At 38.3% G+C, this 25,457-nt stretch overlaps 1 protein-coding gene across 3 annotated transcripts in view; it reads right to left on the reverse strand.

Annotated features, from left to right (window-relative positions):
• Positions 1-25,457, reverse strand: part of LOC120780139 (tyrosine kinase receptor Cad96Ca) — a 58,867-nt gene that overhangs the window by 24,738 nt on the left and 8,672 nt on the right. For 2 of the 3 annotated variants that reach the window (XR_005705817.1, XM_040112427.1), the window contains exon 5: positions 20,963-21,051. Coding sequence is in view for 2 of the 3 variants with exons in the window: in XM_040112427.1 (XP_039968361.1) it covers positions 20,963-21,051 (89 nt within the window). In the remaining variant the exon portion in view is untranslated. Of the gene's footprint in view, positions 1-12,670; positions 12,849-20,962; positions 21,052-25,457 lie in introns of those variants that run through there. The other variant, XM_040112428.1, reaches the window with a different exon arrangement.

Below are 25,457 nucleotides of genomic sequence, written 5' to 3' on the forward strand. Positions count from 1 at the left end.
AAAATATAGATATATCGCACATAACATTTGATACATGTACTGCCCTATTTTCTGATCACTCTCCTGTACTAATAGAAATAAGTGAACAACCCATATTCGTTAATCCAAAAGTGGGCTTAACATCTTATAAAAGGAACTGGTTAAAATATAAAAAATACGTGAGTAGCCACATTAACGTTGAGTACAAAATAAATACAGGGAGAGATATTGACGAAAGCATAACATAACTCAATGATATAATAACTAACCCAGCTGTCTAAGCAACACGAAACAAAAGCTATAAGCCGCATGGTTTCAGAAAAATCACTAAAATCACTTCCACTCAGATTCAATTGAATTTTTCTGTAAATAAATTAAAAAAGGGCTTAAACTCGAGGAAGAAGTCCACGCTGAAATGTATATAAAGAGTCCAAATTCTAGCAAGCCCAAAGTCCATGAACCCTCCGTCAACTCCGACATGCCTACACGAAACTTGGGCCCGAAATGACGAGGAAATGCTAATTGTTTTGTAAATCACCTAGAAAAGGTATTACAACCTAATTGTCCAATAAACAACATTAAGCTGCCAATCTTACCCAACACAGCTAATGAGTCGCTCGAGTCTTTAAGACTTCACCCTCTGAAATTATTAGAATCATAAAAGAACTTAATACAACAAAGTCGTCAGGACATGATAATATTACCGCAAAAATGCTGATTGAGTTAACAGATATTGCGATAAAGGTGCTTTCTTTGCTCTTCAATGGAATTATGAGTTTCGGATACTATCCATTTTCATGGAAAAAGTGGCAGGTTATCTTAATAGATAATGATAATCGTGAAAAACATAGCACGACAGAGCAAATAAATAGAATTACGAACGAAATAAGAAAAGCATTTAAGCGCAGAGAGTACTGTATGTACTAGTATGCTTAGGACAATCACTTGTTCGCCATGGTACATGCGTAATGAAAATATCCATTAAGATCTTGGTAATCCTATGGTAAAGAAAGAAGTAGAGGACAGCAAAATGAAATATTTATTTAAACTACGAGATCACCATTACCCACTGCGATCAAACACACCTAAAAAGAAAATATAAGTATGCCTGCGTACTAAAAAGCAACGTTTCACCAAAACAGCTCAATCACTTGAGCTTGTTTAGTTTTTAAATAGATTTAAGATTTTATAACTTTTTGTTAGACTTTTAAAACAAAAAGTAGATCAAATAAATAAAGAAATATTGAAAAAAAACGGCCGGAATATTTGACTTTTAAGATGGACATATCCGCTGTTAATTGCTGATATTTATAATAATATAGTGAGTATTTATTATCAAAATGATGGAGGTCTTAATACAAAACTAACTGAATAGTATTTAAATATAGTTAGTAATTTTAAAACTATCGCTTTCACCGAAGTTTAGCTAAAACCCCACATTTTTGAAAATGATATGTCGAATAGCAAATTTGAAATCTTTAGATATGATCGACTGAGCAGAATAAAAGGTAGTTCAGTCAAAATAGGCTAAATTATGACACAAGTTTGCATTAATTCCCAACAAGCTGGATTTTTGTGCAGGCCTTGGATCCATCATTACAAATGACATGTTAAAAGTCCCCATCGATCCCACCCACTTGTGCGTTGTTTTTTATTCGAGGTCAAAGGTTACAAATTTGCGTTTTTTGCGTACATCTCTGAAACATTGAGAGCTAGCGAAAAATTTTTAGATCGTAAAATTGTCTACAAAACAGATCTCAACACTTTTTCTTTTACGGTGCACTGTTCTCGAATTATGGCTATTTCAAACACAGAAAGTCAGTATGTATCATCAGGTTAACCATTTGAGCAAAAAACATTAGAACATAGTTTTATTTGCTCCATGCACACAGGTACTTGAAAAATATACAATTCTGAGTGAGTTATCGTCCGTCCCTAATTCTATTGGCCTTGAGAAATATTTGCCTGCGACTGTGATGATTGTCAATTTTTAATACAAGAATTGAAAGATATTTGCAAAGAACCATCGATCGATAATAGAGCAATTAAGTCAAAACTCAAGTTAAAGGTATATCGAACATGTAGGTGGAGGATAATTATCAGAGTCAAACACTATCGACTGATTATCTTCTCGAACCATTGCTGTAGCTCCCTCAAGTATTCTTAATGTATGTATGTACGCAAAAAAAAAAACGCAAATTTGTGACCTTTGACCTCGAATAAAAAACAACGCACAAGTGGGATCCATGGGGACTTTTGACATGTAATTTGTAATAACGGATCCAAGGCCTGCACAAAAATCCAGCTTGTTGGGACTTAATGCAAACTGTAATGTCCATTTTGACTGGATTAAGGTGATGGGAGGATGGAGTCATGTGTAGAAGTTCACGCAAGTGAGGAAAGTTCTCTGATCGCCATTCACTTGGGTGTGGCCAGAAACGATTCTTTTACACATGGCTCAAGCAGCTCACTACTTCCGGTCTTTGACCAAGTATCCTCTGGGTAGCCTAAGAACATCCGTTCGAAGGCGAGCTAATGTGAGAAGGCGAAACACCCCTACATAGGGTTGTGCGCTGGGTGTGGGGCCCGCCACGTAAAACGCAATACCAATGAAAACTAAACGACAGCCTCGGATGAGAGATCCCCCTTTTGATGACGACCATAGCAAACGAATTAAGGACTACAATTTGAGGGCATGCACCTGGATTGTCCGGACCCTTAATTGGGAAGGTGCCGCTGGCCAGGTGGTTGATGTCCTCGAGAAAATAAAGGCTGACATCACCGCCAAGAAATGCGATGGACGATACAAGGACGGAGACGAGTAGGTCTTTTTGGCATTTACTACAGTGGCCATATAAAGGAGCGCAAGTATGGTGTGGGATTCGTGGTGGGAGAGAGACTCCATCGCCGAGTACTATCATTCACTCCGGTGAATGAACGTCTAGCCACAATCCGCATCAAAGCGAGGTTCTTCAACATATCGCTGATTTGCGCCCACGCCCAGACGGGAGAGAAGGACGATGTGACCAAAGATGCCTTTTATGAGTGCTTGGAGCGCACTTCTGAGAGCTGCCCCCGCCACGATTTCAAAATCGTTCTTTTCGACTTTAACGCCAGGGTGGACAAAGAAGGTATCTTTGGCACTAAGGTCGATAAATTCAGCCTCCACGACGAAACATCCCCAAATGGGTTGAGGCTGATCGACTTCGTCGGGAACCGAAATATGGTTATCTGTAGTACTAGGTTCCAGCATTAAAAGATTCATCAAGCTACCTGGCTGTCTTCGGAGCGAAAAACTACCAACCAGATTGATCATGTTGTGATAGACGGAAGACGCGTTTCCAGTGTTTTAGATGTGCGTGCGCTCCGAGGTCCTAACATCGACTCGGACCACTATCTTGTTGCAGCCAAGAATCGCACCCGCCTCTGTGCAGCAAAAAACGCACGCCACCAAACACAAGGAAGGTTCGACGTCCAGAAGCTGCAATCACAACAGACAGCCGAACGATTCTCTACTCGGCTTGCACTCCTGCTCTCTGAGAGCACTCGTCAACAACTCGGTATAAGGGAACTGTGGGACGGCATTTCAAACTCCTTACGTACAGCTGCATCCGAAACCATTGGTTTTCGGAAAGTGCAAAAGAACAGCTGATACGACGAGGAGTGCCGTGTCGCAGCGGAGAGAAAACAGACTGCCTAACTCGCAACGTTACGATCGACCGCAACGCGTGCGGGATGGGATAGATACCGAGAGTTGAAGAAGCAAGCGAGGCACATTTTCAGACAGAAAAAGAAAGAGGCCGAAATGCGAGAGTATGAAGAGCTTCATAAGCTGGCCGACAGGGGTAATGCTCGAAAATTCTACGAAAAAATGCGGCGGCTTACAGAAGGTTTCAAGACCGGAGTATACTCTTGTAGAACCCCCAAAGGTGATCTAGTCACCGATGCCCAGAGCATACTTAAATTAGGGAGGGAACACTTCTCCAGCCTGCTGAATGGCAGTGAACGCACAACGTCAGGAGAAGGCGAACCCGATTCCATAATCGATGACGATGGATCAGACGTTCCATTGCCCGACCATGAAGAAGTTCGAATAGCAATTGCCCGCCTGAAGAACATCGCATATAAGGTTCTATCGAGCGTATTGTGTGAAAGATTAAAGCCCACCGTCAACAAACTGATTGGACCTTATCAATGTGGCTTCAGACCTGGAAAATCAACAACCGACCAGATATTCACCATGCGCCAAATCGTGGAAAAGACCCGTGAAAGAAGAATCGACACACACCACCTCTTCGTCGATTTCAAAGCTGCTTTCGACAGCACGAAAAGGAGCTGCCTTTATGCCGCGATGTCTGAATTTGGTATCCCCGCAAAACTAATACGGCTGTGTAAACTGACGTTGAGTAACACCAAAAGCTCCGTCAGGATCGGAAAGGACCTCTCGAAGCCGTTCGATACCAAACGAGGCTTCAGACAAGGCGACTCCCTATCGTGCGACTTCTTCAACCTGCTTCTGGAGAAAATAGTTCGAGCTGCAGAACCAAATGGAGAAGGTGCCATCTTCTATAAGAGTGTACAGCTGCTCGCGTATGTCGATGATATTGATATCATCGGTCTCAACACCTGCGCCGTTAGTTCTGTTTTCTCCAGGCTGGACAAGGAAGCACAGGAAATGGGTCTGGCAGTGAACGAGGGCAAAACGAAATATCTCCTGTCATCAAACAAACAGTCGCTGCACTCGCGACTTGGCTCTCACATCACTGTTGACAGTCATAACTTTGAAGTTGTAGATAATTTCGTCTATTTAGGAACCAGCGTTAACACCACCAACAATGTCAGCCTGGAAATCCAACACAGGATTGCTCTTGCCAACAGGTGCTACTTCGGACTGAGTAGGCAATTGAAAAGTAAAGTCCTCTCTCGACGAACAAAAGCTAAACTCTATAAATCGCTCATAATTCCCGTCCTGCTATATGGTGCAGAGGCTTGGGCGATGACAACAACCGATGAGTCGACGTTACGAGTTTTCGAGAAAAAATTCTGCAAAAGATTTATGGTCCTTTGCGCATCGGCCACGGCGAATATGGCATTCGATTGAACGATGAGCTGTACGAGATATACGACGACATTGACATAGTTCAGCGAATTAAAAGACAGCGGCTACGCTGGCTAGGTCATGTTGTCCGAATGGACGAAAACACTCCAGCTCTGAAAGTATTCGACGCAGTACCCGCCGGGGGAAGCAGAGGAAGACCTCCGCTCCGTTGGAAGGACCAAGTGGAGAAGGACCTGGATTCGCTTGGAATATCCAATTGGCGCCACGTAGCGAAAAGAAGAAACGACTGGCGGGCTGTTGTTAACTTGGCTATAATCGCGTAAGCGGTGTCTACCCCAATTAAGAAGAAGAAGAAAGTAGTGTGTTGTTGCTTTATATTCTTCACTTGCATCTGAAGAAGTCGATGTTCTTCATGCAGATTTCACTGAGTTTAAGTATTAATTAATTGTATTAATAGTGGTCATATTTACTCAACTTTATCATATATACCGCATCAATCATACTTATCTGTCTATACGCCGGGTGTTTCTTTAACAAATAATGTTTTCTCCATTACGAACAATACTGATTGTTTTGGGAGATTTAAATCTGCTGATTACCTCGTTTTTGTTAGTATGTTTTAACGAGTTTTTAGATGAAATGTCGGAGTTGGTTCTTAACCAAATTAATTTAATTTCAAACAAATTTGGTAAGTTTTTAGATGTGGTTTACGCTGATAACGCTTCAATATTCAGATGTTATCCATTGGTTCTGCCTGAGGACTCGTATCATCCTGCTTTGGAAATTAATATCGAAATCATAGCCAACTTATTTCATAATAATACAGCTACATTAGACCATTGTTCTCGGCTCAAATTTGCGAAAGCTAATTTTAAGAAGATTAATTGCGAACTTTCTACAGTAACTTGGCCAGATTACTGTGGCAATATTGAGCTTAGTGTCTCTCATTGTGTTGTTACTGAAAGAATAAGTTCTAGATTGTGGGTTTTGAGAGTGTTATGTAAATTAAAAAAAAAAAAAAGTTCCGTGCATTCAAACGTAAAAAGAAAAACTGGCTTAATAGCTTTTTGTTTAAAATATTCTAAATTGCGCCAACATTTTGCTGAACTTAACAAAATATGTTATAATAAGTACATAAACAAAGTAGAAAATAATATTGTATGTAATTCAAAATCGTTTTACAGCTCCAAATACAATATTCCTAATTTTCCATCCGCGATGAAATATAAGTCTACTATGTCTATTGACAATCACATTATGTCTTATATGTTTTCTGAATTATTTAGGTCCAATAACTCCTTAAATTCTCCTAAAAATGTTCCGTGTCAGCAAAAATTATGTCCGATTTCTGTAATTAATACACCTACTACTTTCGAAGTAGATGAGTTAAATATATTACTATGTTAGAACAATCACTTAACCATCATCGAGACCAACGGGTCTGCCCAGGCATATTTTGTTTTTAAATGTTATTTAAATATATTTAGAGTGTAGCAAACGACTTGCGCTTCCAGGTAGCTTCCTAGAATTTTATTGTCTATAGAATTCAGAAAGAAAAATTCAAGGATATGGTATCGAGAAGGACGAAAAAAGGATATTATAATATTACACTTTAGTCGAGACCAATGGTGCTTGGCTAGAAAAAGAGGGAAACAGTCAAAAGAAGAGTGTGTTTACAAACAAAAACAAGATTTTGTGTGTTTATTTTTGCTACAGTATTCTTCTTCTCTCTCTCTCTAATGATATCGTTTTCTGTATTATTTTATATTATGCAAGTCAGTTGATGACAGATAGTTGAACGCACAACATATTACTGTGAAAATACGCATATTTCGCGCCAGTTCTCATCTTGTTTTTTATTATTCTGTTCGCTTTGGTTATAATAATGAGTGATGAAGTGGAATATGTGCATAATACACGATTACGTTCTAGAAACATCAGTGCAGATTTTTATGATCGCTTAACATCAGCATTGGTAAATGACATTAAAAATGAAAATAATGATCTTGTGCGTGAAGAAGTGGATCCATTCGAAAGCGATAACGATGACAGAGATGTCGATTATGTGCCATTTGAAGATGCATCGGATATTGAAAATGAAATCGAAATCGAGCCGAATGAAATACTAGATAGCGACGAAGAGGAAGTAATCGATGGTGTAGAAGAAGAAGAGCGCGAAACTCCAGCTGCTACTGAAACTTCTTACTACTACTAGCCTAATGAAGCAATTCGTACTCGTGCACACTATATTATGCGCTTTAAGCTTGGACTGAAGCAACAAAACTCTGTTCCCATTGAGGCATTCAAACATTTTTTTACTACCAATATTTCATTCATTATCATCAGTCAAATAAATCGTTATGGAAGAGACCAATTTGCAAAATGGAATGCAGAAAATCTAACCTCAAAACCTAAAGTTTGGGTGGATTTCACTAGCACCGAACTTGATGCATTTATTGGCATTCTTATTGCTTCTGATGTAACGCACAATAATATGCAGTTTACACCACTTTTGTGGCAAACAGATGCTCTTCTCATCTTTCGAGCGGATAAAAAGGATGCACGACGCACTTTTCTTTACAAGAGAACATTGGCAACGCCCAATATCGAAAATCGTATGAACAATCCCAATGTCATCAAACATCTATCTTGTCGTTTGGCTTTTGAAAAGGTGCTGATACACTCAAAGGAAGGAGAGATTGCAGACTTTGTTTGCAAGAAAGCGATAAATTGCGTCGTAAAACTCGATTTTTCTGTTCTAAATGTTCAAATCCAGTTTGTCAACAGCATTCGAAAATTGATTACGTATGTTTTTTTGTCAGGACCCATCAACATAAAATCAATTGAAAAATCGCTCAAAAATTATTCATATGCTTCTAAATAAATCAAAAAATGAACGAAAAGGAATACGTTGTATTTCTTTTTAAAAGCCGCATACGAGTTTCATTTTTCTTTTTCAGGTAGTTCAGAGTATGCCCAAACCAAATCGAGAGGTATGAAATTTCAAAAATGTATCCAGATTGTACATATATGAGCGTAAATACAACACGTATTTCCATACAAATGTATGTAAACACATAGGCCTAGCCAAGCACCATTGGTCTCGACTAAGTGTATCAGACCGTTGGTCTCGACCAGGATTAATTATAGTCCGAATATGATTCCCTCAAGCTTCTTTAATAAATGTGCCAAATATACTATATACCAACCCTTAAAAAAACTATTTAATGTAACTCTTAGCAAGGCTTATTTCCACATACTTATATGAAAAAAGTTATTTATAATTCCTTTACATACTCGTAAGAGTGGATTTAGGTCATCCATTGAAAGCTGTTGGGGAATAGCAAAGTTATCAGCAACACCTAAACTTTTTTTTAGCAATTATAACAGATGAAATAACCTTCTGGATTTCTCCATTAATTTCTTATTCTCAGCACGGTTTTCGTAAAGGGAAATCCACAGTCAATAATTTGCGAGAATTTGGACACATGTATCAACGAGCTTTGCGGAGAATAGGCATACTGATGTTATATGCACAGATTTTAGTAAAGCTTTTGATAAAGTAAACCACTCAATTCTTTGGAATAAACTGAAACTTCGTAGTTTTTACCGACATTTCTAAAATGTTATATTTCAACAAGTTATATTTAACGATAATTTTTTCGGTTTAATTAATGTCCCTTCAGGAGTTCATCACGGTAGCCATCTTGGTCCAATTCTGTTCTTGTTATTTATTAATGTTATGTCTTCTGTATTAAGTATTCAATAGTTTTGTTATATGCTGATAATGTAAAACTTTTTAAGTCATGTACTTTAAATAGTGAAAAATGTTAGTTGCAAACAGACTTAAACAACTTAGAGTCTTGATGTGTTAGAAATAAAATGCCTGTAATCTGTAGATCCTACTTCATACGTTATACAAAACTTTAGCTTAGATCCAATATGCCATTAATCTTCATGCATTTTCCGTAGTTTTTAAAGCTAAGGGGCTCTTAGTATTGTTAAACGTTGGTCTAAAGAATTTAGGGATCCGCATACTACAAACATTCTTTTTATATACTAGAGTAGGCTTCAGCGATATGGAACCCTAGTTATCAAGCCTATTCGGAGAAGTTACAGTCCGTTAAAAAACAAATTTTTACTTTTTGCTTTAAATTATTTTCTTTGGGATTTTCCTCATATGTAGTATGGTAATAATCGTTTAAAACATACATATAAATCTACCTACACTCGCTAGTCATTTCATGGTATAATATTTCTTGTAAAACTTATGAAAGGGTCAGTCTGTCGTCTGATATTAATTTTTACGTTCCCGTTCGCTCAACCAGGCATTTTATACTTTTGCTTTTAAAAGTTTCTAGTTCTATTATTTTGAGTTGAACAAATTATTCTCTTTCCAGCACATTTGATCTAAAGGACTTACTCTTTGTCGTTAAAAAAATTATTTAATCTACTCTAAATACGTAAAATAATAAACTTCCAAGTCTTAATTTAGGCTGATGAAATGTTGGGTTCTGTAGCTGAGCAGCTTAAGATCGCAACGCTTAAAACTCTCTTGCCTTTTATAACTCAGCTAATTCCTCTCGTTTGCGGATCGCGCCCCTCCCGTCTTGATGTGGCGGGAAGGGGTAATCGTTGGGTATTATTATTCCTGGTAGAAAATAATATTTTCTAAAAATATTTCCCTAAAGATTATTCCTGCACATGGCTGAGCAAACCAATATAGTTATGCATTACACAAAAGTATCCCAGCAATAATTTTTTAAATCAAATCTGAGTCACTCTTACAATATATTTTAAATAGCAATTTAAATATATGCATCAAGGGCGATAGACCGACTTTTATTTTCCCCAGGTTTTCGGGTTAGAAGGAAATACTGAACCTCACGATCTCAACAGAGACAGATAGTCTCATTGTAGAGGACTGTAGGGTGTCCGATGAGCCTTCCATATCGGGTCCCCCGTGGATACTCTTCAGCATTCGCGAGATATTCAGTACTGTTCTCAAATATCGAAACCCTAGAACAACAGCATGGGAAAAATTTACAAGAATAGCAACAATACGTCTTATAAAAGGATGCAAAAATGGTATCAGCAATCCTCATAAATTTGTCACAGAGGTAGAGAAGATAAATAAAAAAAGAAAGTATCCGCTTTGGTGGAAGAGTGATCTTAAGAAATTGAGAACACAACTAAGGAAAGCTTTCAATGAGAGTTTCAGAACCAAAATCTAGTAACCCGACAAAGATATCAGGAAAGCCAAAACGGACTCATGGCGATCTTTCTGCTCTTCGGTAGAAAGTTGCAGAGAATCCACTAGGCTGAGTAAAATGCTATCCAAAGCGCACACAAATATTGCCTGCAGATGGATACAATCGATGCTTAGAAAAGGAAGATTATAGCATCAAACGGCGCTGCAACGCAAAGAAGTTGTGTGAGCAGAGGGACACCTGAAGGAGGGGTCCTCTCCTCGCTTCTATGGGTTGTAGCGCTGAATGAAATATTACTCCAACTAAGCGGTGGATGGGTGAAAGCAGTAGCATATGCAGATGATATAGTGTTGTTGGTATCAGGCATGTTGAACAACAGTCAGAGAAATCATGGAAAGAGCACCACGCAGGTTATACCTATGGGCTAGGCTAGGTGTTAACCCTAATAAAACAACTGACGCTGTTCACAGCCAAAACCAAAATCCCCCAATTTCAACTTCCCGTGCTAAATGGTACAACACTCTCTCTATCCCCCTCAGCTAAATACTTAGGGGTGGAGATTGACACCAAATTGTCCTGGAAAATAAATAAAGAAAAAATAATACATAAAGCTTATATGGCCTACTACACGTGAAAATCAGTAAAAATTGGGGCCTTAACCCTTTCGCGCAGGAGTTTTATTTCAGTTTCCAGAATATTTTTGTGGCATTTTTTTTCAAAATGTGAAAATATATATATAAGTCCCAATCAGAATGTCTCATGTTCAAAAACCATTAATTTTGAAATATTATAAACATATTTATTTAAAACATGTTGTAGCTTTTCAACAATGTTTTTTTGCGATTGAGGAACTTTGAAAAATACTTTCTTCCACCACCTCTGAGATTTTCGATTTAGACCGTATGCCGCTGATTTTTGATCGGCCAGATCTACGCCGTTCATTATTTGGTTGTAGTCCACAATAGCTAAGGGACATTCAACTTGTTTCTTTTTACCATTCTTTTATTTTCTGTTTACGTTGGATATTATTAGGTTGTGGTAGTTAGAAGTAACTTTCTTGGAATCCATCCAACGCGTAGTCATTATACATACCATCGCGTCTTATTTGGAACTGGCTTTGCCCACGTACTAGTCGCGACTCGAACTACGGAGTTTCCCATCGATTTCGCATATATGTATGTTCCAACGGACGGAAAAGGAATAATTTTCATTAGTGAAATTGATGTGAAAAATCAGTCGAATGCAAAGCCACTTCCTTTTCACAGATAGTATTAGCTAACTTTGTAATAACCCTTCCACCAAGTGTACCAGCAAGATTTGGAGTGATATATTTACCAAGCATTCAAATCGTACGTATATCCGGTCTTTGCATCGCATCGCAACCAAATTTTAACACCGCGCTTAATTGGCTTCATAGGCATGTATTGTTTTAGACTAGATCGCTCTTTGAATTTTGGCATGCATTCGTCGATGAATGGAAATCATTCAAATACAACTTCGAAGAAAGTAATGTGAAGCGATCCCGAGAAATACTATTTTTTATCATTGCATTTCTGATTGGCATATGTTTGACCCAATAATAAGACGGCAAATGATTGTAGTGCATGACAATTATTACACCTAGAAATACCAATATTTCATGTTCATCCGTTAGGGCCCTATTAGCGTTTTTCTCTCTATTCAGTTTTCTTATTCGCAATTATTCGCTGATTTGTACACTGTGCGATGAAAACGTACAAACTTTTTGGAAAAAGATTTCTGAATGCATTGAACTCGGTAGCTCCTCGAGAAAAAATTAACAGAACTTGCAGATCTCTTTATAAAGGCATTTCAAATTTGGGTTCAAAGTTCACCTCTTCCGTTAGATTAGTCCAGCTAGCAACAGCAACAGTTCTTCTTCCTCTTCGAAAATTGCACCTAAGTCGTCTTCAGGCTGTTTTTCGCTGCCATCTTCACCTGTTTCAGTAATATATTCTTTATAAAACAAAGGCATATAGCTGCTTTCAGAAGGGCTAAAATCTTCATCGTTGGAGCTTTTGCAAAATATATCTGCCATCTCTTCTTCTGTGTACTCCCTTTTCGACATCTGTTAAAAAGAATATTGGGACAAATAAGTCCCATATTTACCTCATATTGGGACAATATGTTCCAAGAATTTAAAACTTGTATAAATTTCACCGTTCTGAATATTTTTTATATTCATACGTACTTTTGACAACTTTTGTCCTGCCAATTTTAAATACATTTGGAGGGATTTTTATCATAAACAAAACTAAAGTCTTGTATTAGGACATTTGAGTTAGAAAAGAAAGATATAGCATTTCGAATGCAGGTGGGATATATTGTCTCAATGAGCGCGAAAGGGTTAAACCTAGTATAATCATGTGGATGTATACGTCTGTCATAAGACCAATACTTACATATGGCGCACTGGTATGGTGACCAGCTTCTTTAGCACTTCATCAGAAAATTAAATGGAGTACGAAGAGCAGCATGTGCAGGTGTTACTGGTGCAATTAAGTCATGTCCGACTGACGCGCTTAATACGATCCTGCACCAGCTTCCCATTTATATTTATATTCACCAAATTGCAGCATGTTCTGCAATAAAAATAAAATAATTGGGAGGTTGGAATCAGAAGAACTATGGACATAATGATATCCTAAACCAACCTAGTGTAAACGTCAATAAATCTGACTACATTCTCCCAATGCCGGATTTCAATAGACTCTCCCAGGTGAGGATACCCTCCAGACGTGAATGGAGAAGGGGCATAATAGGGAGGAAGATACCATTTCAGTATATACCGATGGATCCAAAATGGACTGCGACGATCTGGACATCTCTCTCTCTCTCTATCCGCCTAACGAACTCGGCTAGCATCTTCCAAGCGGAAGTACTGGGCATAGAGAAGGCCTGCGAAGCATTATTGGTTAACTACGAGAGGATACATAAATCAACAATATACAAGACTCTCCTGGCCTTGTCGTCGCCCTAATTCCAGCATAGTCCTTCACTGCAGGAATGCACTGAGCTTACTAGAATACAAGCTCCACCTAGACTTGATTTGGGTTCCCGACGACAGGAACATTTTCAGCAATGAAAAAGCAGACGAGTTGGCAAACACGGAAGCTTTCCTAAACGAATCCGACGCAGAGTGGATACCAAGTCCGCTAGGATTGATCAGAAGAGAGCTTAATTTACAATTTCAACGATTAGCAAACATTATATGGAAAAATATAACAAAATGCAATATAGCTAAACAGATATGGCCAACATATGACAAGAAAAGAACAAAGGACTTATTACATAGGTCCAAGAACAGTAACTATATACTAACTGCTACTATAACAGGGCATTGGACATTTGGAGAACATGCGTCCAAAATGGGTATGCCCTACAACATCTGCGAGGCTACGAACTAGTAGGGAATAGGGAAACAATTTTACTGCAATATAAGCTTTACGGGGTGTCGACCGCGTATTTTCAAGCTTGTGTATATCAGACCACAAAAGTCTACTCCACATATAAGAAAGGGCCGTAGTGTTTGAAGTCTTTCGACTGGCAAATTTCCCATTATTTGGTTTTGCAACTTCGGCTTGTAATGAAAACAATGTATACAGTTTCTTACGGTTCTACTGCAAGCTTCTCGGGCATTAATTAGCCATATGCGTTCTCGAAGAAGAACCGTAAATACGTTATAATGAAGTGCGAACTTTTATTTAGTAAAAGCGGAAATTTGGCATCGAATGGGAGAGGTGCATTTAATAGGCGATCTCCTACTCGGATTAATTTGAACGATAGCGACTTATCCGAGTATTCACACAAAAACGGGTTGAGTTTTTGCAAGTTTGCGGGTAGGGTGGTGCCTTTGTGCAATTTTTGAATAACATCCGGAAATTCTGAAGTCCGCCAAACCATATCGAATTATTCAATTCGTCCACATTACAACCCCGAGACATTTGATCCGCAGGATTTTGATTTGTTGGCACATGCCGCCAATGTACTTTGTCAGCCAACTCTTGAATTTCGGACACTCTGTTTGCGACGAAGGTTTGTAGTGAGGATGGATGTGTTTTAATCCAATGTAAAACGATTTCAGAGTCTGTCCAAAATGTAATATTTTCGTAATGTCGACTCAACATAGGCGCTACTCTTCACCATAATTTCGAAAGAAGATGTGCTGCCGAGAGCTCAAGACGCGGAAGAGATTTGGTCTTCAGCGAGCCACTCTACATTTTGCAGTAATCAGCCTACATTTAATACCACTAGCAGATTGGCTTCGTATGTATATGCAGCATCCGTACGCCCTTATTGAGGCGTCGGAGAAGCCATGTGTTTGGCAGACGGCACTCGACTCAACGTTTACGTAACGAGGAATGCTTATCGATGAGAGCTGCATTAGGTTGGCTTTAAAGTTCTGCCAGCTTGTGTCAAGACGCAATGAAATCGACTCATCCCAATCTACTTTTTGGATCCAAAGCTCTTGCAATAAGATTTTAGCTTTGGTAACTAGTGGGGCTAGTAACCCAAGGCGATCAAAAAGGCGAGCAGAAACTGGCAATATATTTATTTTAGTGGCTCGCAGATTATTAAAATTGTCGTCAAAAACAAAGCGAAACAAATTCTCTTTCGACAACCAATGGATTCCTAACGTTTTAGTGGAACTTTTGTCATTGAAACCCAATGACTGTTCAAAGCAATCACTGTCGAAAAAATTAGGGTGGTTCGAAAACCATTTCGTTAAGTTGAATCCGGCCGAGTTTAATATTTCAATTACCTCACTTCTCAAAAGATCTAGAGACTCAAAATTTTCGGACCCTGTTAATAAATCATCCACACAAAAATGTCCCTTTTGATGGCCAATGAACCGAGTGGATATTTATTTCATTGTATTGGCATTACTGAGCATTTGCAAACACCGTGCTGCGAGAAATGGAGCAGGCGCAGCGTGGTATGTTACGGTGTTAAGAGGAAAAATTTTAATTTGCTCAAAAAGATGCTCTCTCCACACAATAAGCTGACAATTTCTGTCTTCTTAATGCTTAATTATTTGACGGTACATTTTAGTGATGTCCGCTGTTAGTGCATACTCGAAGCATCAAAGACGACACGTAATTTGGTTGTTGTGCTCTCGGGTCTTAAAACGCATTGATGCGGAATGAAGTAGTGTGGCTCACTTGGGATCTTATTGTTTTTGGACTCATGTGGCCCTGTGCTCTATATTCATTCATAAAGTCCAGATACATTCTACAAAGTTCTGGATCTTTTAAAGTCCTTCTCTCCAGGGCCTGAAACCGCCGAACTGCGGTTTCATATGAGTGACCGAGTAACTTACGGTCATCTTTAAAGGGCATTCTGACTTGAGGCCGTCCTGAAGGCAATACTTGAGTAGTATTGATGAAAAAATTTTCACACTCTTGTTGCTCTGGTGTTAATTTGATGCCATTTGATTCTGAAGGTAATTCTTCTAGAGCCCAAAATTTTTGGACTACTGAAACTATTGACGTTAAATCGTCTTCAGCTTGGCGTAATGTGCTATGTAATTTGGGAGGAGAACTAAGATTGCTGACGTATTTGCCAGATACAACCCACCCGAAAAGGGTTTTCTGTAATGTTGGTTGATTAGGACCATTTTTAATCTGACCAACAGCTAGAGGATCGAAAAAGATTTCTGAACCCAATAAGATGTCAACTTTTTTACATTTGTGGAATTCTGGATCCGCCAATTCAATATTGTGCGGAATTTTCTAGCCATTAACATTGATATTATGGTCTGGATGATTAGCCGAAATACTTCGCATTATCCAGAATTTCGCCGAAAATTCGTAATTATTTACCGCGACTTAACAAACGCGCTTAATTTTGCTCCCACTTTAGTATTGGAATTGCCAATTCCAATTACGCTTAATGTTTTGTGCTGACGTCGAATCCGCAACTTCTGTGCCCATTATTTACCGCGACTTAACAAACGCGCTTAATTTTGCTCCCACTTTAGTATTGGAATTGCCAATTCCAATTACGCTTAATGTTTTGTGCTGACGTCGAATCCGCAACTTCTGTGCCCATTATTTACCGCGACTTAACAAACGCGCTTAATTTTGCTCCCACTTTAGTATTGGAATTGCCAATTCCAATTACGCTTAATGTTTTGTGCTGACGTCGAATCCGCAACTTCTGACCAGGACCAGGTAATCTCCACAGCTGGTCCTCACTTGAACCACTGCTGTTGCCAACATGTCCCGATCTGGCATACTGGCTGTATGCATGGCATGTGTGGTTGATGGTTGCCGGTGAAGAGCAGCAGAGAAGGAGACTGGATACTAGTGCAACAGTGTGTGATGCGATCGATTGCACACCCGACTTCGATCCGCTCTGTACTTAGAGACCGAGTGCCCCTTACGCAAACAGTTTATGCATAAGGGCACGATTTCACGAACTCGAACCTCTGTTGCACCGGAAGCGCTTTGAAGGTGGGGCAGGCAGTCAAATAGTGGTCCTTGGATTTGCACTGCTGACAAGGAGGCTGCCTCGTATTTGCTGCAACTAGCGCCGATTTGGTCCTGTCCATATGTTGTTGTTTCCCATGACTCGCATTGCTTGTTTGTATGGGCTTCGTCCTTGAGTGTGATGCTCATTCCGCTGGTAGCTGCTGGTATCTTCGATTTAGGGTGGCTTCACAGTCCTTCCACAGTGGCAATTTATCATAATCCCATAATCTTCCCATTTGGATCGGGTGGCAGGGTCAACCTCTGTCATTACAATGTGTATAATTATTTCGTTCGTTATTTGTATTTCATCGCCCAGCGATCGTATACCGCTGGCACTTCGTCAATCATTGAACGCAATGAAGGTGCGGATGGCTTTGAAAAAAATCAAACATTTATTATCATAAACCTTTTTGAGACTTGCCAACGCTTTCGGGTAATTTTCATGCGACATCTGAAACGCTTTAACTGTTCTTAAAGCCTCTCCAGATAAACAATTTACCAAATGGTTAGATTTTTCTATATCTGTGATATTTGAATCATTATGAACCCAGCTCTCAAATAAACTCATAAAATTTTTAAACTCTGAATATTCTCCCTTGAATTTGGGCAATTCATTTTAGGGAGTCTTGAGCTGTGAGAAGCTACAAAAGATGTTTCGGCAAGTGAAGTTTTATTTTTCGCTAAAATTGACTTTATTATGGACTTCGTTTCAACGATTATGTCCTCTAACTCCCCTCGGGCCATGTCGTCTTCATCAATTTCTTCAATCTTTGATTGACATTTCATTAATTTTTCACTATGTGAATTTAATATATCGAGCGACATTCCAATTCGATTGGATCTAAAAACATAGTCTTTTCGAGAAGGCCCGTTTTAATGCGCAAAATACTATTTTCGCAACCGTTATTTGACGTCTTAATGACTTTAAGTCAGTCAACTCCTTACTTGGAGACAGGTTTGCGAGAGTTGGCTTTGGCTTGCTCATTTTGCTTGTTTAAATAAAATTTCCGAAAAAGTTTGTTTGTTATAAAGTTTGGCAACAAATATATTAAGAATCGACAACGAAAAGGAAACAAAATAATATCGATTTCCAAGTATACGAAAGCCAAACCAATGTGCAATCAAGGTTGGCAACAAATATATTTCGACTCGAATTTTCGAATATAAAATCGACAAAAAATGCGAAAAAACGACCGATAATCGCGAAAACAGATCGAAAAAATTGCGAAAAAAATATAATAATTCAATTTTGAAATTAAGAACTTTTCACCTTTATTTTAAAATAAAGAGCCACCGCAAAATCCCTTGATTCACTTTAAATTTATACATTTAGATATAAACATACGTGGGGTTCAAATATATAAATTGTATAGTATATAATATATGTATATATTGTTATATATGTACATATGAATGTCAATACAGTGAACAAAAAGGGAGAGCCAAAAACTGAAAGTGTGCACTTTGTTTTTTATTTGAATTTTCTTTTATTTGCACCACTTTCTATAATCCGAAATCGTTACCTGGTGCGTCGGCTGTTTGCCGGCGCTCACTTCCCTTTGGCATATGATGCAGTTGCAGCGCATTCCCACGACGGTCAGCAGCAGCGATAATGTTGGCGTAGATGCAGCGGCAGCGATAACGTTGAGGCAGCGGCGATGATAGCGTTGACGCAGCGGCAATGTTGGGGGTGACGTAGACGTTGGTGGAGATGTAGCAGCACTGGAGACGAAAATGTTGAAACGTTACGTTATGTGTTCCACTATTGCGGCACTTCACACGGCACTTTTGACCCAACGGAAAATTAGCGGCACTAAAGATTATAGCGTTTTCTTTTTTCTTTGATTTTGTTTTTTAAAATAGCGTTAAGACTGCACTTTTAACTTTTTTGTCACTGTACTTTCAAGCGAAACTACTTCAAACGCTTGGTGGAATTTTTTTGTAACTCACTGTACCTACCGTTTCCCAGTTTCCTTACACTTATGTACATATGTTTTGTTTGTCTCTTTTTCAGTTAAGCACTTTCTTTACTTTTGCAAGAACTTGTACATATGTATGTATGTATGTTCTAATAGTATGGTAAAAAGCGGGAATGTAATAATTAGTACATACATATGTATTTATATGATTTTCTTTTCAGCAACCACAATGCACGTTTCTTCTCCTTAACTTCTTTTTATTCGTTTTAGAAATTTGGTAGCACAGGTAGTAGAAAATTTTAGCCCACACTATGTCACGTATATAGTTATGTATAGAAATTTGTATGTATATTTTATTTATTGCAGGTAATTTTACCTTTTTTTTACTTCTTTTTTAAAGATTTGCCGCTGTACATAAAACATCACTCACTTCACTTTAACGTAAGTATATGCACGTAATTGATTCTTTTTATTCTTTTTTTTTTATGTGTTTAATTATATAACACCAGTATTATATTTATTTTTTATATTTGTTCACCACTTTCACTTGACCGAAAACAGAGATCCGAAAGGAATTAAACACACAGGTAATTGGTTTGAAATATTAATTAATGTACTTGTTTTACACTTCTTAAGTGTATTTCAGTTTAAATTTTTTAATTGCGCACTTGTCCCTGCTTGGGCGCTATGAAAATTCTCAAGCGGTTTTGAGACACGAAAAATAGTTAGGGATGCGCAATTTCAAATACACTGAAATTACCTGTCGCGACAAGACTTTTAATTATTCCGGTAACGGCGTTCGGTATATATATATATATATATATATATATATATATATATATATATGTAATATAAATAATCAGGGTGACGAAAAAATTGGTATCCGGTTGACAGTCTGTCTGTCCGTCCGTCCATCCGTCCATCCTTACAAGCTGTAACTTGAATAAAAATTGAGATATCTTGATGAAACTTTATAAGTGGGTTGCTTAGTACAAAAACAAATTCGAGTTCGTAGATGGGCGTAATCGGACAACTGCCACGCTCACAAATCGCCATTAACCGAAAACCTATAAAGTGCCATAACTATGGACTAAATTAAGATATAAAACTGTAATATGACGCAGTGGATCGCAGTAGCAAGGGGCAACTGTGGATAGCATATTAAAACAGTAAAGCTACAACAACCAAATTCGCCTACAACGAATATTATAAGGAATCTTCCCGATGATGTGAAAATGGATAAAAGCGAATGAAAACCCTGCTCACTAAATACGCCAGAAACGTAAAAGCTTGCTGTATGACAAGGCTTTACAGGAACCGGTGCGAAAATTGGATGATGAGTGTGCCATCGCTCACTTTTTTGTGAAATCCCATATCTCGGGACCCGAATGGTCGATTTCCACAAAATTTAGAAAGTGAAATTCTTTCCATTTCGTATGTCACTATGTGAAAATTAGTGAAATCGGACTGTAACCCCGTCCACTTCCTATATTGCAGAATTTTAAATTCCGCTTCATTCGTTCAGTTTCCAGTTTCCACACATAACAAGAAGCAATAAATATAACGAAATTAAACTTTGCACGAATAATGCCTTTAGTGTATGCCATCTTATGACAAAAAATTGTTGAAATCCAACCAAAACAGTTAAAGACTCTAGGTACCGAATATGTGGACCCCAGTACCTATAGAAAACCTTTGTTCGAAAATAGCGGTCAATGTGTGAGATATGCAATAGAAATTCAGACAGAATCCTTTTCCTGCAGTAGTAATTCTATATATCCAAAGTGGGTGGAATCGGGTGGATACAATTGGGCGAAAACTTGACGTAGCCCCCATATTACCAGTACCAGGATTTCCAAACATCCGTCTGATTTTGTATATGCTTTGATTCCTGCAAGTTGCAAGAGTATAAAATGTTCGGCTGCATCCGAACTTAGCCCTTTATTACTTGTTAAATATATAGTATCTCTTCGCCTTTCATCCCATCAAGTTGCAATTGTATAAAAACTACGGTTATACCTAAACTTAGCCCTTCTTTCTACTATATTTGCGTAGACACCGCAAATGAGTTTATAGCCGAAAGCCCTTATTTATTTTATTATATATACATATGTATAAGTAAGTACTTAAGTATGTGGATACAAATTCAGCATATGAAATTCAAGATCTGAATAATTAGATATGTTTTTTTTTATGATAGGTGAAATGCTTTGAACATGTTATATAGTGTTTGTACTAATAATAAATGTATTTTTTTCCAAACAATTAGTTCTAGTATGTAAGCTGTAGTAGGTTTGTGCTTACCTCAATTTCAGTCATAAGGTCCTTCTTTTCGCTTTCAGTAGCGTTTTCCTTTAAAGTTTTCACAGCCACAGTTGTAACCCCTTCTATACCTATAATTTGATAAAATATAAAGAAATGAGCGTTTATTAATAATTGGTTTCCATCACTTTAATTTTTTATCCCTCACAGAATGAATTGAACTACGAGATTGTTTACTATTTTATAATTAGAATATAGTTTCGCTCGGGAGCTGCTAGTAGATGCACACACACATTAATTTTAAGGACTTGCCCACTCTGAACATAGGTAGCACCCTCACCATTATCAATAGGCAAATAAGGGATATTTTAATTCTAGTATAAAACTAACAGTAACACTCTTTTTATAACGCTTTTATTAATTTCACCTGCATATATGTATGTGCGTAACTTTTCCAATCCGTCAGTAACTTGAGTAAAGCTTAAAATAACTTGATGAAACTTGCGACATATGTATATTTACCGGTACTCAAGACCGGTCGGTGTTGCAGATGTGCGCAATGGTACCACTGCCACGCCCACAAAACATATAAAGTGTCATAACTAGAATTGGGAAGGTGCCGCTGACCAGCTGGTTGATATCCACGTTAGAGTGGAGGCTGACATCACCGCCGTCCTTGTAGCAATTACTACAGTGGCCATATAAAGGAGCGCAAGTTCGGTGTATGATTCGTGGTGGGAGAGAAACTCTGTTTCCGAGTACTGTCATTCAACCCGGTAGATGAATTGTTCGCACCCGCCTCTGTGCGTTCTTCTCATCGTGCACTCCTACTCTCTGAAATCACTCTTCAACAACTCGGAATAAGGGAACAGTAGGACGACAATTCAAGCTCCTTACGTGCAGCTGCAACCGAAACCATTGGCTTTCGGAAAATGCAAAAGAACTGCTGGTACAATGAGGAGTGCCGTGACGCAGAGGAGAGGAAACAAACTGCCTACCTCTAAACATTGCGATCGACCAGAACACGTGCGGTATGGGATATATACGGAGAGTTGAAGTGGTAAGCGAGACGCAAATGCGTGAGAATGAAGAGCTTAACAAGCTGGCCGACAGACGTCAAGCTCGAAAAGTCTACGAAAGATGCGGCGACTAACAAAAGGTTTGGAGGTCGGAGCATACTCTTGTAGAACCCCCATAGGTGTCTGGTAACCGATACTCCGAGCATACATAAATTATGGACGATGTAGCAGACGTTCACTGCTCGACCATGAAGAAGTTCGAATAGCAATTACTCGTCTGAAGCACAAAGGGGTAGGGACCGATGGATTGCCGGCCGAGCTATTCAAACACGGTGGCAAAGAACTGATAAGGAGCATGCATTAGCTTCTTTCTAAAATATGGTCGGCCGAAAGCATGCCTAACGATTGGAATTTAAGTGTGCTTTGCCCAATCCATAAAAAGGGAGACCCCGCAATCTGCGCCAACTACAGTGCGATAAGACTTCTAAATTTCGAATACAAGGTTCCATCAAGCGAATTGTGTGAAAAGTTAAAGCCCACCGTCAACAAACTGATTGGACCTTATCGGTGTGGCTTTAGACCTGGAAAATCGACACCATGCGCCAAATCTCGGAAAAGACAGGTGAGAAGAGAATCGACACACACCTCTTCGTCGATTTCAAAGCTGTTTTTGACAGCACGAAAAGGAGCTGCCTTTATGCCGCGATGACTGAATGATGAACTTTGAAGTTGTAGATAATTTCGTCTACATTTAAACCAGCATTAACAGCAACAACAATGTCAGCCTCGAAATCCAACGTAGAATAAATTTTGCCAACAAGTGCTACTTTGGACTGAGTAAGCAATTGAGAAGTAAAGTCCTCTCTCAACGAACAAAAACCAAACTCTACAAGTCACTCATTATTCTGGCCTTGCTATATGGTGCAGAGGCGTGGACGATGACAACATCTGATGAGTCGGCGCGTTGGCTACGGCGAATATGGCATTCGATGAAACGATGAGCTGTATGACATATACGATGGCATTGACATAGCTCAAAAAATTTTATTTTGCTTATTCCTTCGATTAGTTTTGTTAGATTTTACATTACTTTGACCGCAAAACATCTTTTTTCAGAGGAGCTCCCGGAGATTAGATGTAGTTCCTTTCCAAATATATATTTTTATAATACCAAATCTTAAACTTCAGTTCAAAAATACCATGGCATGTGCACAAATTTTTCGGATCAATAAATTTAAAAGTTATCTCACAAAAAGTAATGGAAATTTCGCTTATTTTCGGCCTTCTAACTGTACAAGTATATAACCCCTCAAACTTAAAAGTAAAAAATGAATATGGTTTAAAAATATTAAAAAAACACGATTTTAAATCACATCAAACTAAAATGAGAGAAATAATTCCTAATATAACCTGACAACCATAATAAACCACATGCACTATTGTTTTGCTAAAAAGAGGTAAGTTGTTTATGCCTTATTTCTCGTATATTGAGCAACCCACGCAGTTTTCAGTGTAACAAGAGTAGCTTTCGTTTAATGGATGCTTTTCCCGGGCACCTAATCTCCCGTTGAGGCGATTTGCACTGGCCAGCAAGATCGACTGAATTGACCGCTCCAGACTTCTTTTTGTAGGACTTTTTGAAGGTGCGGGTTTATGTCAACAAGCCCCAGACTCTTGTAGCTCTTAAAGACAATATCCGTCAAGAATGTGAGGACCTATGGCCGTAAGTTCTGGCCAAAGCGATGGAAAATGCTATAAAAAGGGCTCAAATGACAATCAACTGTGGCAGCGGCCATTTACATGATATCATATTCTCGACTTAATGTAAAACAAGTAAGGAAGGGCTAAGTTCGGGTGTCACCGAACATTTTATACTCTCGCATGATAAAGTGATAATCGAGATTTCATTATCCGTCATTAACATATTTTTCAAATACCGTATTTGTTTAAAGTTTTATTCCGCTATCATCATTGGTTCCTAATGTATGTATATACTCGTATTATATAGAGAAGGCATCAGATGGAATTCAAAATAGCGTTATATTGGAAGAAGGCGTGGTTGTCAACCGATTTCACCCATATTTCGTACATGTCATCAGGGTCTTACGGGAATATTATATACCGAATTTCATTGAAATCGGTTAAGTAGTTCCTGAGATATGGTTTTTGGTCCATAAGCAGGCGACGCCACACCCATTTTCAATTTTTAAAAAAAGCTTGGGTGCTGCTTCCTTCTGCCATTTCTTACGTAAAATTTAGTGTTTCTGACGTTTTTTGTTAATCGGTTAACGCACTCTCAGTGATTTTCAACATAACCTTTGTATGGGAGGTGGGCGTGATTATTGTCCGATTTCATCCATTTTTGAACTTTATATGAAAATGTCTGAAGGAAACGACTCTATAGAGTTTGGTTGACATAGCTATAGCGGCTTCCGAGATAAGTACAAAAAACTTTGTAGGGGGCGGGGCCACGCCCACTTTTCCAAAAAATTACGTCCAATTATGCCCCTCCCTAATGCGATTCTTTGTGTCAAATTTCACTTTAATATCTTTATTTATGGCTTAGTTATGACACTTTATAAGTTTTCGGTTTTCGCCATTTTGTAGGCGTGGCAGTATGCTGATTTTGCCCATCTTCGAACTTAACCTTCTTATGGAGCCAAGGAATACGTGTACCAAGTTTCATCATGATATCTCAATTTTTACTCAAGTTACAGCTTGCACGGACGGACAGACGGACGGACGGACATTCAGACATCCGGATTTCAACTCTACTCGTCACCCTGATCACTTTGGTATATATAACCCCAACTCTATAGTTTTAGGACTTACAAACAACCGTTATGTGAACAAAACTATAATACTCTCCTTTGTTGCGAGAGTATAAAAATTTAAAAGACCGAATAAAAATAATCCACAAGCAGAATCAATGTTTTTAACTTTTTAAGAAAGTTTTTCATTTTCCAAAAAACATCGGAAGGTATTTAAATGTTTGATTTTTTACGATCGGTGCGCCCACATGTGTGTCGTGTATGGTGTTGTGTGCGCACAAAATATCATTTCTCTCGTATCGCCGAACAGTGAAGATCGCGGACGAACAATGGCAAGTGTTAAGTACCTGCTTTCGAGGCTTCAAAAAATCGATTTTTTTGAAGATTTTTTTGGGAGGGAAAGAAATAATTGATTCAAGCGAAATTTCTACGCTTTATAGTTATAATTTAAACATCTTGCACAAATTTTTTGGGTACGAAATCTTTGATATTCTGCCTTTGGGAAGCAATTACCCGATGCATCTCGCATGTACATTTTTCGGACGGCGGGCAGGATGCAGGTCGCAATTTCTATCGGAAACAAAAACTTTAAAGAGATTCATATTTTTTAATAATTTATCTTCTAGTTAAACTAAGCTAATTCCAAAAAAAGTGTAAAATTTTACAAATTTTTTAAAAATTGAATAAAAAGTGGCTTTTGACCAAAAAAATTTTACTTTATGTTGTTTAAAAATTTGTTGAAACTTG

This window comes from Bactrocera tryoni, unplaced genomic scaffold, assembly GCF_016617805.1.
Source record: "Bactrocera tryoni isolate S06 unplaced genomic scaffold, CSIRO_BtryS06_freeze2 scaffold_187, whole genome shotgun sequence".
Taxonomy (NCBI): domain Eukaryota; kingdom Metazoa; phylum Arthropoda; class Insecta; order Diptera; family Tephritidae; genus Bactrocera; species Bactrocera tryoni.